Genomic DNA, 14,930 nt, shown 5'->3' on the forward strand with positions numbered 1-14,930 from the left:
AAAATCTGCTGTGAAAGACACGAACAAACAAACAAAGTCTATTTATCATCTAAAACACAAAAAAAAACACACAATCAGGAAAGAGAACAACCTCAAAACAGTTTCTGGTTCATTTTGGTCAGACTAGTATTATAAATAGTACCAATATTATTAAATTACTAGTTTTATTCTCTTTTTTATTATCTATAAAACCATCATGTTATTATTTATTAATATAGTTCTGTTAAATTAAATAAGAACAAATATAAATGCTTTGTAAGAGAAAATTGTGCTGATAAAAACAAATACTGTATATTAATGTAATAATAATAATATTTTTTCACTGTTACACTGTATATAATGCTCAATAGTCCAGTGGCACATATATTATGTATGCAAGGACTACAGTATTTTTAATGAACAGTATTACAGTTTTTACTTTTCTCACGTTGCAGCAAGCGTTTTATGTCGTACTTGTTTGCTCCTGCAGGGCGATGGACGCCTCTCTCAGACCCACTGGAACATGGGGTGGGGGGTGAGGGGGGGAGAACTCCTCTATTGCCATTACAAACCCAAGGACAAGACAATAGCAGGATAATCACATGAACCCACAGGTTGGCAGGATCACGGCTGCAGGATATGAAGATACGATGAGGAGAGTTTGTAGTCCTTCCCAATCTCCCCGGATTCTGGATTTCAGGATTATTACATCATTAACGTTTTATATCCTGGAGAAACTCTTATTTACTGAATTTTCCAATTAACATTTACTTTAATCCAGATCTGCTTTCATGTTTCATGTTTATGCTATTTTTTTAATTATTTATTATTATTATTTATTTCACGTTATTTTCCCCTCGTGTCGAAGGTGATTTGTTTTTGTTTTTGTTTTTGTTTTTAATACATGGACAAGTCTTAGTATTTTATGACATAACCAAAGAAAATGTCAGAGACTGGGAGAAGACAGTTCCCTCTATATGATATCAATCATTTGAGATACTGTCCACAGTGTTTTTCATACACACAATAAGACGCTCAATCACCGCGGCAGGAACACAAAAAGATAACTCTTCCCGGAGACACTTGTGTGGCTGCAATGCTAATGCAGGCATCTGCCACTGTCTGGTTCGGTGCGACTTTTACTGCAGCCGATTGCTCACATGAACAATGTTGGGAAAAGACATGGCAGACCTTTGTCAAGTGCTCCAGTCACAAAGCAGCCATTGTGGAGCAGAGGCAGGATCGGAATGATAATGTGGACTCTGCATGGCTATACTGTTGACCAACAGGGTCTGTGCAGCTGCAGGGCACAGCACCTACTGCATGCCCGCTGGGTTTGTGCATGCATTGTGCATGTTTCGACCAACACATGGCTGTCGATGAAAAGTCAGGCGGTGCATGGAAGACAACAGACAGCATTATAATTCAGATCATAAAACACTGCAGTTTATTATGAAAGCAGGAACTGTGTTACATCTTCAGTCAATTTGAGCAACATTTCAATGTTTCAAGGTCACACCTGAACTTTTCTTTGGAGGACACATGAGGGGAAATATATTTTACAATTAAACATCTATGTTTGGAGGGTTTTAGCAGGAGGCTGTCAGCACTTCTAAATATGTAAGACCTTAATCCAACAATAAATAAGCAGACATTAAAGGGGGGTCAGAGCGCGTTCCAGGGATGCAGGATATCAGGGTGGCTCTGATTTCATCATTTAAACCCGTTTAATGTTCTCCCTCCTTCAATGCAATTATGTTAATATGCAGAGCTCGTCTGGCTCCTTTTCATTATCGCCTGGAGTTGCGTGATTGTGTCCTTTATTTTCCATCGTTCCATCTTTTTAGGCTCTTGGGTTTTCGTTGGCCCTCAGCAGCGATCTGTCTGGGGGAGGGGGAGAGAGAGAGGGAGAGAGAGAGAGAGAGAGATGCGTTAATGACACTGTGGGCTGCATTTGTAAAATAAATCGGGTTCTTTCCTTTTTCTTTTTCTTTTTTCTTTTTAGACCGTGTAATTGTGGCCGATTTAACTGTAAATCCACTTGACGCGCTGCTAGGCCTCTATTCCAGCGCCTCCGTGCGCGCCTGGCTGCCCTCTGCGAACTAACGCGATAAGAAACAGATGAATCATTTTAATACAATAACGGACAAAGGGAAGCATGTTTGTAAAAGCCAGAAACAGACAGGTGTTTGTGTTTACGGCAGAGGACAGAAGTTTTTTTTTTTATTAATGTTTATAATTATAGACAGTGTGTAATAGAATTCTGCTACAATGTTAGGAAATAAAGTAATTGCTCATTATTAATGCGGCGTGTACCATTACGCCTAAAACAATGATGAATAATTAACAGTCCTGCAGAGTTCTTCCTTCCTTCCATTCTTCTTTTTTTTTTTTTTTTTATCAGAGCAGAACATTGAAGGCCTGCAAGTCTGGCCTTGAATCTTCTGCCAAAAAATAAAAGCATGCTCAGAGAGGAGCTCCGGGATGGGGCCACATTTAAGGCCTAATAAAAGCTTTATATAAATATATTTCAAATGATTGGAAAACAATTGCAACTATATTTTTGTAAATGTTTGATGTTTTTTTTCTCTAACAGATTGCAGACATTCTTAACAGTTTGATAATTTACTGTTATTATTTATTATTATTTAATTTCATATTCGCACATATCTTTACTACGAGGAGGGGGGGGTCTTCTTTCCTGTGCATTTAGTTGAACTAAAAGTCTTTTTACGTGATTGGCTCCCCATAGTTTAGATTAAAGGTGTCAGATGTGCAGGAATGTTCCTGCAGCTGTAATAAAAATCAAATGTCAGAGACCGTACAATTCATTAATTTACTGTTTAATCACAGGGGCAGTTACATGTATCCGGACTCACTGGTTGGCCTTTCAAAGGTGTCAGTATGAGTGACCCCACTAATTAGCTTCATCTTCCAGGAAGACTTCAGACAGGAGAGCTTCCAGACAGACTTATTGTGTCTGTCTATAGAGACAGACACAATACCAGCACACTGATTTCATATGGGCTGCAGAGAGACACCGTCAAGAAGGAGGCTGAGCTCTAACTTGAGAAGGCCTTTCCTTCACACTCAAGATTCACCCAAAAGATCCTGTTTTCCCTTAAAATGTTCAACACCTTGTTAAAGACTGTTGCAGTGTGACATGTAATCTTCGTCAATGTCTGAAATTGCATAAAGATGTGCTTCATTTAAATTAAACCATCTTTTTTTTTGGACTGAGAATAAAATAAACATCACGATAATAATAAATATGTTTTGTAGCATGAAAAAAAGGCAATATTTTGGCTCATATGACTATTTTTTTGTGAGCCAAGTGGATGTTTTTGTTTTCTTTATAGTCAAATATTTTTGTGTATATACAGTACCAGAGTCATAGAGGACAGGGAATGGAGTATTTAAGGCTTACTGACATTTAGTTTCGGTAAAATCCACTACGGATCTGAGATAAAATACATCTCCTATAAAACGTTTAATTCACTTTGCTTAATTTTCAGCACTGTGGGTCAAAGCAGCAAAAACAAAGAGACTTCTACACTGAAAAAATAAAGATAATTAAAACATATTTCAATTTATAATGATCATTAATTAAACTGTAGTTATGCTAAAGTACTGAGAGGGGACTCTCTTCTTAAAGGTATTTAAATGAGACCTTATGAGGCGATGACTTTATAGCGTATACTGTGAAGAACTTGAGACAGAGTCATGTCCGTCTGTTTCATCATCAGCACTATACGCAGTAATAATTCAGTTTTCATTATGGTCAATCTAAGTGGCTTATAGAAATTAAAAACAGTGACAAAAAGCCCAAAACTATTTACAAAAGCTTAGGAAAAATCGGCAATCTGCTTATTATATCCATCAACTGTCCAAAAACTAAACCACAATTTTAAGGATAAAAAAAAATCCAAGCCTGGTTGTTTTTGTGTTGAATTCAACTACTTGATTGAATAATGAAGCTCTAATTGCAGCAATAAAATCCTGATAACACAAAAAACTCATTTTTAAAAAGAATAAATTCTTCATACCCTCCCAGAGATGATGTCAAGTCCTCTTGTGTCTGTTTATTCCCTTCAATACAAGAAGTTGAGGGTCAGGAGGTCATTCTCATTTTCGGTTATCTAGCTTTATGATGGATGATTAACACTCATACAGCTAGATAACCAAAGACAGGAACAGGCTCTGCTGATTGCTGTCAAAGGTGTGTGTGTGTGTGAGGCTTCCTGGGAACAAAGACAATTATTACAGTCAATCCACGCCTTCCGGGGTTTTTTAAAATCCTTTTATGCATGGCCAGTTTGATTTTAAAACTGAAATAAATCAACATTGTTTATTCCATAACTTCCCACAAAAGACTGAAACCAGCATTTAATGCTTTCCAAAAAATAGAAACAAATGCATTTAAAATGTTTAAAACTCTAATAAATTATAAGCCATTATTATAATATATATATATATCACAGATACAGTTCCCAATATACAATTTAAATATTAGGCAAATACATTACAGATCAATTAACTTGATGAGGTTAGACTATACAGCTGTTATAAAGCACGTTAAAAGAAAAAGCTGAAGCTTTAGAGCACTGTTATTTTAAATATAATTGCATTACACTTATCAGGTAAAAAACAACAACAACAACAAGTTTTTGTAAGGTAAGAAAAAAGGTATGTACGATACGCTGGCTACTAATACCTTCACAATGCACTATTTTATTTGCTACTACATCTGATTGATGCATTTTGTGGGTTGGCGAAGCCTGGGTCATTTTCTTTGTATATCTGGCGGAATACTCTCCCACATATACCCAAAATTACCAAAGGTCTTATAGATTAATTAATATGTACACTGCAGGAATTTATGTACATATACACTTTTATTGAGGAGCATAGAGCACATTCATAAACCTCTGTAAGTGTTGCCTTTAAAGCTCAGAATATTTGTGGGAGATCTTGGTGCCTGCATGTATCCCTCTTCCACGGTCACAATAAACACACGTTTAGTCTTTGTCAGTTTGATCTTCTACATTTACTCCCTGTGAAATTTAAAAAGGCAATACCAATTAAACAGCCCACTATAGGTTTATTACTATGGCTGTAGTTTTATGCCCTGCATATTTGAAACACTTGAATGTGACACTGTTAAACGTCTCAAATCCTATAATAAGTCTTACATCAGGACGGCGGGTGAGATGCGTTCATTAAAGCGTGCCTGTGGAAACTTAAACCCAAAAAACTCACTGGTCCGGGATGCGTCCTGCATCCATGTCAATAAAACATCCACATGGGGTGACGGGGACGGTCAGCAGCATCATCCGGGCTCCAGATGTTCAGGACGGGAGAGTTTCTGTACCGCCGATCGGATGGATAAATCCCGCACGACCCGCAGGGATGCGGAGGAGGTATCCTTGTTGCGTCTCAATCCGGTCCAGGCGCGCAGCGCTGGCCTTCCATCCGCAGTGCGTGTTTTCCTTCCGTCCTAACGCGCGTGGATGCGTTGAATCCACGTATGGAAGCTCGACTGATCTCACACCCCTTCGCTCCTTTTTTTTTTTTTTGAAGCGCACCCTTCTATTCCCAATCTTTGGTGACGTCAATTGTTCTCAACCAATCGGAGGCGAAGTCCTTTTAGACGTGCGCAAGTTTTTTTTTTTTTTTTGGGGGGGGGGGGTTATGATGGCACACGGGTTAATATGAATTGTATCGTGTTTTAGCAGATTGATAACCTAGTAATCATTCATATGATCACTTTATTGCAGGTTTATTGCTAAATGAATAAAGACAGTAATAAAATGATATAATACTCAATAGATTGCATACATTAGAAAATACATAGTTGTTTTATAGAGTCCTGGTGAAGAGGAAGATACCTACATTTAGTTTGACCCTGACAGGGATGAGCCCAGGAATAGTCCACTCCTGTGAATCAGAGGATAGAGCGCCCTCTAGTGCTCAGAAAGAAAGATAAGCCAGCTGTTTGGAAAAGGTAAAAATATTTTAATATAAAATATGGCAGAAGATAAAAACATGACATGACTGGGTAGCAGGAGGATCTCATTTCATTCGGGTGGAAACGGGGTTAAGGTAGGGACTGTCATGATTAAGAACATGACTCTATGAAATGGAGCATAACCTTTATCTCAATGAAAGTGCTTCATATTCAATCAGTAAAAAAAGAAAAAAAAACTTTACAAAAGTTGAGAATACAAAAACCACAGATGGATAGTAGAATGTCTGGAGCAACACTTTGCACTGATTTTTAGACAGGATTCTTCCGGACATCAATGAACGCATTGTTTGAAGTCAGCGGTCCGACGTTGAGGCTGGAGCAGCGGGATTCCCGGCGAGATTTAACCACAGGCAGACTCGCCGGCCCATTGCAGGAGCCCAGTCCAGTTTGAGCTATGCGGTGAACTGGAGCGTCTCCAGCTGATCGGAGACACAACTCCTCCATGACAGCAGGTTCCTCTGTGGGGAGAGAGGAGCGCCTCCACGTGGATGGGAGAGGTGTGTTCACCAATTCACGCATCTCCTCCCTGGACCTGGGCGGTCTGTCAGCCTGCGGCGCCCCCCTGCCTCCTGGGATGTCTTCCGGAGAGCGAGTCGGCTTCTCCATGCTCCCGATGCTTGCTGATTTACCCTCAGATGTCCAACCTGAAAGACAACAACAGAATGAAGCGCTCCTACTTGGAGTTTGTAAAAAAATACATTTCAGATGTGGTTCTGATGTGTTGTGAGAATAAATATTCCACATCCTCGGCAGGAATTCCCATAACGACAGAAAGCAAACGCAACAAACGCTATGATCTAATTATACCTTTACCTTTAGCTTGCTCCTTCGGCTGATTGGCTGAACCAGAGACCTCCCTCAGTCTGCTGCTCAGTTCCACGTTTGCTGCCTTATAGTGGTTCAGCTCTTTGCGGAGGTTGTGGATCCATCCCTCAAACTGTCGCTGGTTTCCTGCCAGGCCCTCGCCTATTTGCTCTGTTGGAGACAAACACACACACGGGTATGCAAATGTCTCTTTTGATGGCTAATAACGAAGATAATATAATGCATAACACCATATTTTCAGGCAGAGATTGTATATTTGCGATCGACACCTCGACAATGCTGCAGTAAGAGCTGCACGCTCCTCTCGTGCTCTTTCTGCTGCTGCGTGAGCCGGCGGTCCGTGTCGAGCTGCGTGCGATCGAGGGCGTTCTCCAACCACTGCACCAGCCTCTGCTGATCATCCAGCTGCATCTCCTGCTCCGCCAGGGCGAGCTGCAGCTTACGCTCTTCTTCGCGCAGAGACACCACCTGCAGGACGTTTCCACACCAGCTTTATTCGGCGCACACGGTGGGCGAGCTCGCACGATTGCCTGAGTGAAACACGAGGCTGAGCGTTTAACAGACCTTGTCAAAGTACTTGCACAGCAGAGCTCTGGTCTCAGAGGCCGACAGGTAACTGAGCTTGGCCATGAGGTTCATCTCCCACTGGGAGAGCATGCTGGCAGAAGCCCTCAGCTGCCTCTGTCTCTGAGTGATGGCCTCATTCTTGTACTCGATTGCCGCATCCAGAGCCTCGATGGCCTCGTCAAACTGGAGCAGCGTTCTCTCCTCCTAGAAACGCCATGAAACATATTGTTACTCTCAAATAATTCGCTCTTATGCCCCGGAATCACAAATACATGAATGTGCTACTGGAACCAAGATGCAAAAATAGATCCCATCCATTGCTCAGAGGATGCAAAATGTCGCGTCTCAAACCCGAGAGTGAAATCTGACCTCGGGTGAGAGCAGGCTGCCCTGCCGCAGTTTATCGTCCAGCTCCACTCTTTGTTTCAGCATCGAATCCTTCTCTTGACGAAGGTTGGAAATCTCTTGGCGAATATGTTCGGAGTCTTGAGCGCTGCTGCTACGAAGAAGACCATTCCTCTCGCTCAGCTGTCGCTCCAGTGACTCGATGTGCCCAGTGAGAGTTACCAAGTCTCGACTTAAGGCCTGGAGTGAAAATTAAGAAATAAAAGAAACCCGTTTCTTTAAGAACGAGCCACTTCCCTTGCTCACTGAGATATTTGTGGTCGCTGGTACCTGGCTGGAGCGCAGCCTCTTGGTCTCGAGGCCGCTGCGTTCCTGGAGCAGGGCTTCTTTCTTGGCGAGGATTTCCTCCCGTTTGGTGAGCTCCCCTTCAAGATCTTCCAGCCCTCTCCTCTGTGCCAGTACTCGCTCCATTTCCTCATCCAACCAGCGTTTTTGTTCCTCAATCTTCTGCTCGGAGGGGGGGGGGGGGTCACATAAGGTCAAAAATCATACATTTTATTTCTTTTCCCTACGAATTTTAAAGACAATTCCTGCCCCACCTGTTGCTCCTCCAACGAGATGACGGAGCCGTTACTGCCGCTGCGTCTCTGCCTCTGGAAGGCAGCAATCTCCTCTGTCTTTATTCTCAGTATCTTCTGCTGCTGCTCATTCTTTATCTCCAGCTCCTGCAGAAGGAACCAAAGAAAGGCCGATGAAGGTTAGCAACAGCATAAGCATTTGGCCGCCATTCAGTATACCAATTCTGAACACTCTCTTTTAAGCTGTTGCTCGATAGACATTTGGATTTTATATTTTTCTCCAACCAAATGCTTCTGTTGCTTTTGTCTGATCCGGTTTGCCCCCCCCATCAGATTTATCAGTGCATTAGTATCAAACATAAATAGAACAAAGGAGTCAGATTGAACTTATAATCGCTAATTTGACACTTATTATATACATTTGCCGGATTGGCCTGAGGTACCTTGACTCTGTGACTTCTTCGCTGCATCTCCGTCTCCAGGCGTCGTTTCTGCTGACTTTCCTGGCGCAGTCTTTTCTGCAGCTGCTCCTGCTGTTGCCTCATGCTTTGAACGCTTCGCTCCAGCTCCATCACGCGACGTTCGCTCCGGGCAGGAAGGCTCGCCAGACGTGCGGTATCCCTTTGACGTTGACTGAGAGCCTACAACGACAGTTTGCTTTTCAGAAGTCCACATTTTTCAGGGTCAAAAGATGAATTCCACAAGACATGATTTGATGTTATTATGCAAGAACAAATAGATGTGATGGTCAAACCTGCACTTTGTTCTGAGCAGCAGCTATCTTCCGACGACATTCCTGAGCTCTCGTCTTGTCTGTCGTGCTGACCTCTCTCTCCTGCCTCTCCAGATCCTGCAGCTGCCTCTGGGCCTCCTGCAGCTCCTGTCGAGCCTGCACAGCTTCACCCTCCAGAGCCGTGATCTTATGGCTGTATTGCCTGTTCAGGGCCTGAGCATCCTTACCTAATAAACAAATGGCACGACTTACAGAACACAGAAGCGGACCTCTATCTGAACAAAGATTCAGAGAGCCAAAGTGCTACCTGTTTTCACAAGCTCTTTGATGAGTTCTTCCTTCATGCGGATGGTGACGGACAGCTCCCGGATCTTCTGCTGCGCCTGATGAAGACCCCACTCCGAAACACCGTCAAAGCTCTTGAGGCTCTCGCGCACAGATGTCTCCCCGGTACTGGTGGTGGCTACACAGATGAGAGAGCACATTAGGGAGGCGTAGTGAGGAAGTGGACAGAAATCCAAGACCAAGCCCTCCACTTCCTCAGGAACTAACACAGATCAGCACTCCCCATTTGACTCTCTCCCTCATCTGGTGTGAAATAGGTCAAATAAAAAAAGCATTGTACAGAGTAGAAACAAACACCGACAACAAAATATGCTCAAATAAAGTAAAACATAGCTGGTGTCTTTAAAATGTACCGTCAAGTTCATGTTGTGCAAAAAAAAGCAACAACAAAACAATTACATTAACTGAGAAACAGACAGTGACCTCAGCAGCTCATTGCCCGGTGGAGCCCCTTCACATAAATGCTACTAAACCTATTCCAGACATGAAGAGACGTCTCCGATTGAAAGACTTACATGCTTTTCTGGATAAACAGGGGTGCTGATCGAGTTCCAGCACCTGCGATAGGAGCCTCCTGCTACCGGCTGCTGGTCTTCCTGACATCATGTCTTTCTTGGTCCAGGTCAGGTGCGGTTGCCTAACAGAATGATGAATATTACATTATATAAATTGTACACATAGCGTGGGCAATGGCATTAAAATGTTCTCTGATGTAGGCATTGCTAATTTAACTAACGCTGGATTTAATTTGGGCTATTCTGAGGCCTGTTATGAACACACATACTTGTGTCTCTCAGGGCTGAGGTTAAAGCGACTCCCATCCACTTCCCTCTCCTGCATTTCTGCTCCTCCTGAGACCTCTTCCTCATAGACATCACCTTCTTGGTCACTGTAAGGCCCATTTTCCACCGGACTGACCTGAAACCACACATGCATGCGTTATTAGTTTTCAAAAACAAGCTACAACACACAGCAGCTGAAGTATGTCCGAATCAGCAAAAATGACGATACAGTACTTAAAGCGTACAAATATCCACCAAAGCAGCACCCCCCTCACAACTACATAATTATTCCCAAGTCAGCTACAATTCAATTCTAATGGAAGGACTGCTGCAATATTATTTATCTCACAGCAGCCAATGTTCTTCAAATGGCAAAAATATGCAGCCGTCTCATTAAAAACATTCACTTCCTCCATTTTTATCAAATTTTCTATGTACAACACGATAGGCTGAGAATCTCTCTCTGCTGGTTGCTACCTGTCTGCATGCACCTCCATTCTGACGGTGCTGCACGGAGCCCATAGGCGCCGTGTGTGGCCGTGATCTCAAGTTGAGGCCGAGGCCCATCAGCCCTGCGGTAGACAGTTTGCACTGCAGCGCCACGATCAGGTCCTGCTGCTCCTGCAGCCTGTCACTCTGAGACGGAAGGACAGACAACAAGTAAGGAACATATAACCGAAGGAAACAGACACTGATAATCTGTGTCATTTCATGTGATCATTAATCTGCTTCAAAGTTGACTAATAGTATTAGCCATGCAGAATAAAAGCATTGTTATAATAACACACTTCCCACTCGTCTGACCTGCTGTTTGTATTGCTCCATTGCATCCTCCAGAGCAGCTAAAAAGTCGGTGTTCTCTCTTTCCAACTGCTGGATCCGTGCTTGAAGCCGGCCAAGGCTCTCCTCTTTCTCACTTTCATGCCCGTGGTTCCACCTCTCCTCAGCAGCCTCTTGCTCCTGGGTATTGTTTTCCACATAGACACGCTAACGCTGAATATGTTTTGTTTACGGCACTGCAGAGAATGAAAGAGTCATACCTGGCTCCTTACGGGGGGCCGTCCTCTCCTCAAAGCCACGCTGTCTTCAGTGGAGCTATTCTCAATGCCGCTGTCTGGTCCGGAGGCCGTGGTCAGGGCGCTGCGTTCCTCCTCCACCGAGCACAGCCACTCCTTCACCCTCAGACTCTGGTCTGTGGGCAGAGCCCCTTCAGTCTGCAGCTCCCGCAGAAGCCTGTGATAAACGAAGAACAAAGAGATAATTTCATTAATGATGGCTGGTATATATGATACAGAAGAAAAAAGAAGTAATAGTTGTTGAAGTAGAAGCAGAAGGCATCCTCTCCTCCTCCATAGAAACTTAGAATCCAGTGTGGCTTGTTAAAAAAATGACCTATTCATGATATAAATCCATTACTTGGGGGTCCAATGGCTCCATTAAAACACATCTAAAGATAAGGCAGACTAAATGGAACTCAACAAATGTCCTTTAACCTGTAGGCAGCGTCTGTGCATGTCCTGTAGTGGGCACTCTGGACTTGCAGTCGGTTGATCTCGCCCTCTCCGGGGCGGGGTCTCCTGTTTGGATCGCCGTGAGAGATGATGCGGGTCTCGGATCGCTGCCGGTTCTCCAGGGCCCTGCGGAGAGCCTTAATTTGTTGTTCCAGTCCTTCCACCCGATCCGGTTCACGCTTGCAGTTGACTGTTGCTCTGTTCTGGATGTTCCTGGCCCTCGTGGCGTAGTTCAGTGTATTCAGACTCTCGTCAAAGTCTGAGGAAGAAGGGCTGATGCATGCGATCATCAGTGTTTTGGAATTTCCTCCCAAAGAGTCTTTAAGGATCCTATGAGAAAAACAATAATAGAAATTAAAACCTATTGTGCACCTATTTCTCTTTGAATGGTAATGAAACAATTACCTTGTGATTTTAGAGTCTCTGTAGGGTATGTGAGAACCCTTCCTCCTGGGGTCCCCCAGCGCCCCAATAACATTTCCCAGAGCCAGAAGGCCGCTATTTATCTGGATACTCTCTTTCAGTCTCTCTCCAGTGTTTCCTGTCTTTAAGATCCGTTCTGATCCAGCCAGGTCAACAAAATGGAACTTGGAAGACAGCATTTGCGGTCCAGAATTTGTCGCACTTCCAAAAAGGCGAGCGCTTCCGAGACGCTGGTCCATATTCACGGTAAAGATGGTGTGTGATCGGCTGGAGTTTGGATTCATCTGGGTTGAGCCGGTGTGTCTGGCTGTGTTTCCTGACTCGAGTAAACTCAGCACCTCGTCAAGACCCTCCACTTCGCACTCCTTCACACCGCTCAGAACTACGAAATGAATAAATGTATATAAATAAACACAGAAACCTGATTCTAGACAAATTAAACTCCTTATTTCATACCGATGTTTCCTTTGTCCTCCCGTATGTGGATGTCCTTGCTGGCTGTTTCCACATCCAGTAGGTCCTTGAACTCCTCCTTGTAGACCTCCAAATAGGAGACTCGGACAGAGAAGTCCGTGAGGTCATTTTCGTCCAGCAGCTTGAACACATCTGCGACTGCCCTGGGGATAATGCCCTGCTCCTCGTCTCTAAATGAGCCTAGACACAGTGAGCACATTCAGAATTGCGCATACATGGCTTTGTTACTGCAGGATAATAAGATATGATGAAATTAACAACTTACAAATGTTAGCTTCTCCAATGGTGTATGTCTTGCCTGAACCCGTCTGGCCATAGGCAAAGACCGTAGCATTGAATCCTTGAAAGAAGGCATCTATGAGTGGCTCCACTGACACGGAATATACGTCCTCTTGGCAGCGTGTTTCTTCAAATAAGTAGTCGCAAAGGAAGTGTCGGTCATGGCCCAGCGTAACCCGATGCAGCTCGCAGTCTACAGTGATACAACTCTCGTGGCAGCGTAGAAGTTCTTTAGGCAGCAGGGGGCGCACTCGGACAGCGACTTGCACCGCGGAACAATCGCCTTTTCCTTGGCCACCGGGCACTTTGGGAGACATTTCTGCTGCAATACAAGAGATCTTCTGTTTTCTTCTATTTGTGGATCATCTTTGGCCAACTGAAGAAAACACAAATACGCTGTCAAATATATCTCAGCACCTTCTGCTGTTCGGTTGAAGGGTGTAACGTCATCACAAGTGAGAATGAGATTGTTCAATCGTGGACAGAACAAATTAAGTAGCTCAAACGCTGCTATATACACATTTTTGATCAAAAATGACACCCATTTTAATTCACGATACATACAACAGTATAGGATAATGTGGAGTAGCTATTCTGGAAAGCAATTTTTTTTAATAAAATACAAAAAACATACTGTGATATAAAATAACTAAAACAAAATCTTGACACTTTTTTGGGGGTATTGTCTTTGACTAAGCTACAATATTATTTCTCCTTAGTTTGGTCTATGATCAAGGTAACTTCTGCATGTAAAACGCTTACGGAGAATGGCAGCTTTCAGAATAAAATGTTATGATGCTGTTATAATGATATGATATGCTAAATCAACACATTATGCGGTAGCAATATTGAGTCTTTACTGACTGGATGAGAAAGCAACATAAAACCATAGCACTGAGGTGATGCTCATTATTTAGTTTTGTGTTTTAGGAGACAACACTAATATTTCAATGTGTATATTTTAAATACAATCAAGAGATTCTTAAACACAACTTGAGAAAATAATTTCTCTATTTATAGAGAAGAGGCTGAAGAAACATGACTAATATCACCTGGTGAATCGACCATGCTTACAGTATGGTGATGTTTCAGTTCTGTCTCTTTTTTTCATACTACTGGTAATTAAGTGAAAAAAATAACATTTGTTTAGGAAGGGAATACATGTATTTATTTTTATAAAAGGACACAATCCAAAGCAAATTTTAAAATAAACACAGCGCTTATGTTTTAAAATCCCCAGACGTACACATAGTCAAAGAGTTTAAACATTACCGGTACCTAATTACAGATGTTCTTACATTTTTCAAATGAGATGTGTTAAGTGTAACCATTTAATTTTAACAGCAATATAAAAAATAAATGAGTTTTTTTTTTTTATTATTCTTTACATTGAGTCTCAAAGCAATGAACTACAAAGGAATTAAAAACTTGGTTTACGTTGAGAGGCGTCTTACGCTACGTAAGCGTTATCTTTAGATACGTAAACAACGTGGATTTAACGTAAAGCCAACACATATTAGGACTGCTTATGAGAATAGCTTAAGCCACCAAGTATAAAAAATAGAACATTGTCAAACACAGTTTATTTATTTTGACCGTGTTAGCAAGTTGACGTAAGCTAAGTTAGCCACCCTTGCTGTTCAACAAGCTCAGCGGTACAGTTATTATAAGAAAAACACGAATGTCGTCATTTCACTCTCCTTCTACTAAGAAAAAAAACAGTTTCCAAACTTTTCAGAAGTTAACCTTAACTACGGTCGAATATTTATAGGAAGCTACAGCTAGCCGCTTAGCTAGCCGAAGAATATCAAAACATGAAGGATGAATTTGGATGTCGTCAATGTAGAAACGCCAATAAAGCAAATCCCCTGACGAAAACGCTCAAACAGACAACACGGATCGATGGTCGAGCTTTTAAACATGGCTAACTGTTCATAAAACTCACTTTGAAGGAGTAAAAGTTGGGCCATGGGCTCAGGACGACCGCGGAGTGTTTCTGGAGAACGAAGAGGCGGAGCCGGAGGGAGAATTTCGGGATGCATTTTGGATGAGTAGGAAACA

General features: G+C 42.5%; 1 protein-coding gene across 1 annotated transcript; it reads right to left on the reverse strand.

Annotated features, from left to right (window-relative positions):
- Window positions 1-5,990: 5,990 nt before the first annotated feature.
- Window positions 5,991-13,186, reverse strand: kif7 (kinesin family member 7). The gene is made up of 19 exons (XM_068739338.1): window positions 12,856-13,186; window positions 12,573-12,770; window positions 12,099-12,498; window positions 11,676-12,023; window positions 11,223-11,415; window positions 10,987-11,142; window positions 10,660-10,818; window positions 10,185-10,318; window positions 9,916-10,037; window positions 9,363-9,518; window positions 9,077-9,282; window positions 8,766-8,963; window positions 8,344-8,469; window positions 8,075-8,251; window positions 7,769-7,984; window positions 7,397-7,603; window positions 7,102-7,300; window positions 6,821-6,982; window positions 5,991-6,651 (listed from the first exon to the last, which is right to left on the reverse strand). Exons 1-19 carry the CDS (start codon window positions 13,184-13,186, stop codon window positions 6,257-6,259), a joined length of 4,083 nt encoding a protein of 1,360 aa, XP_068595439.1. The 3' UTR covers window positions 5,991-6,256.
- Between the last annotated feature and the right edge of the window lie 1,744 nt (window positions 13,187-14,930).

This window comes from Brachionichthys hirsutus, chromosome 1 (assembly GCF_040956055.1).
Source record: "Brachionichthys hirsutus isolate HB-005 chromosome 1, CSIRO-AGI_Bhir_v1, whole genome shotgun sequence".
Classification (NCBI taxonomy): domain Eukaryota; kingdom Metazoa; phylum Chordata; class Actinopteri; order Lophiiformes; family Brachionichthyidae; genus Brachionichthys; species Brachionichthys hirsutus.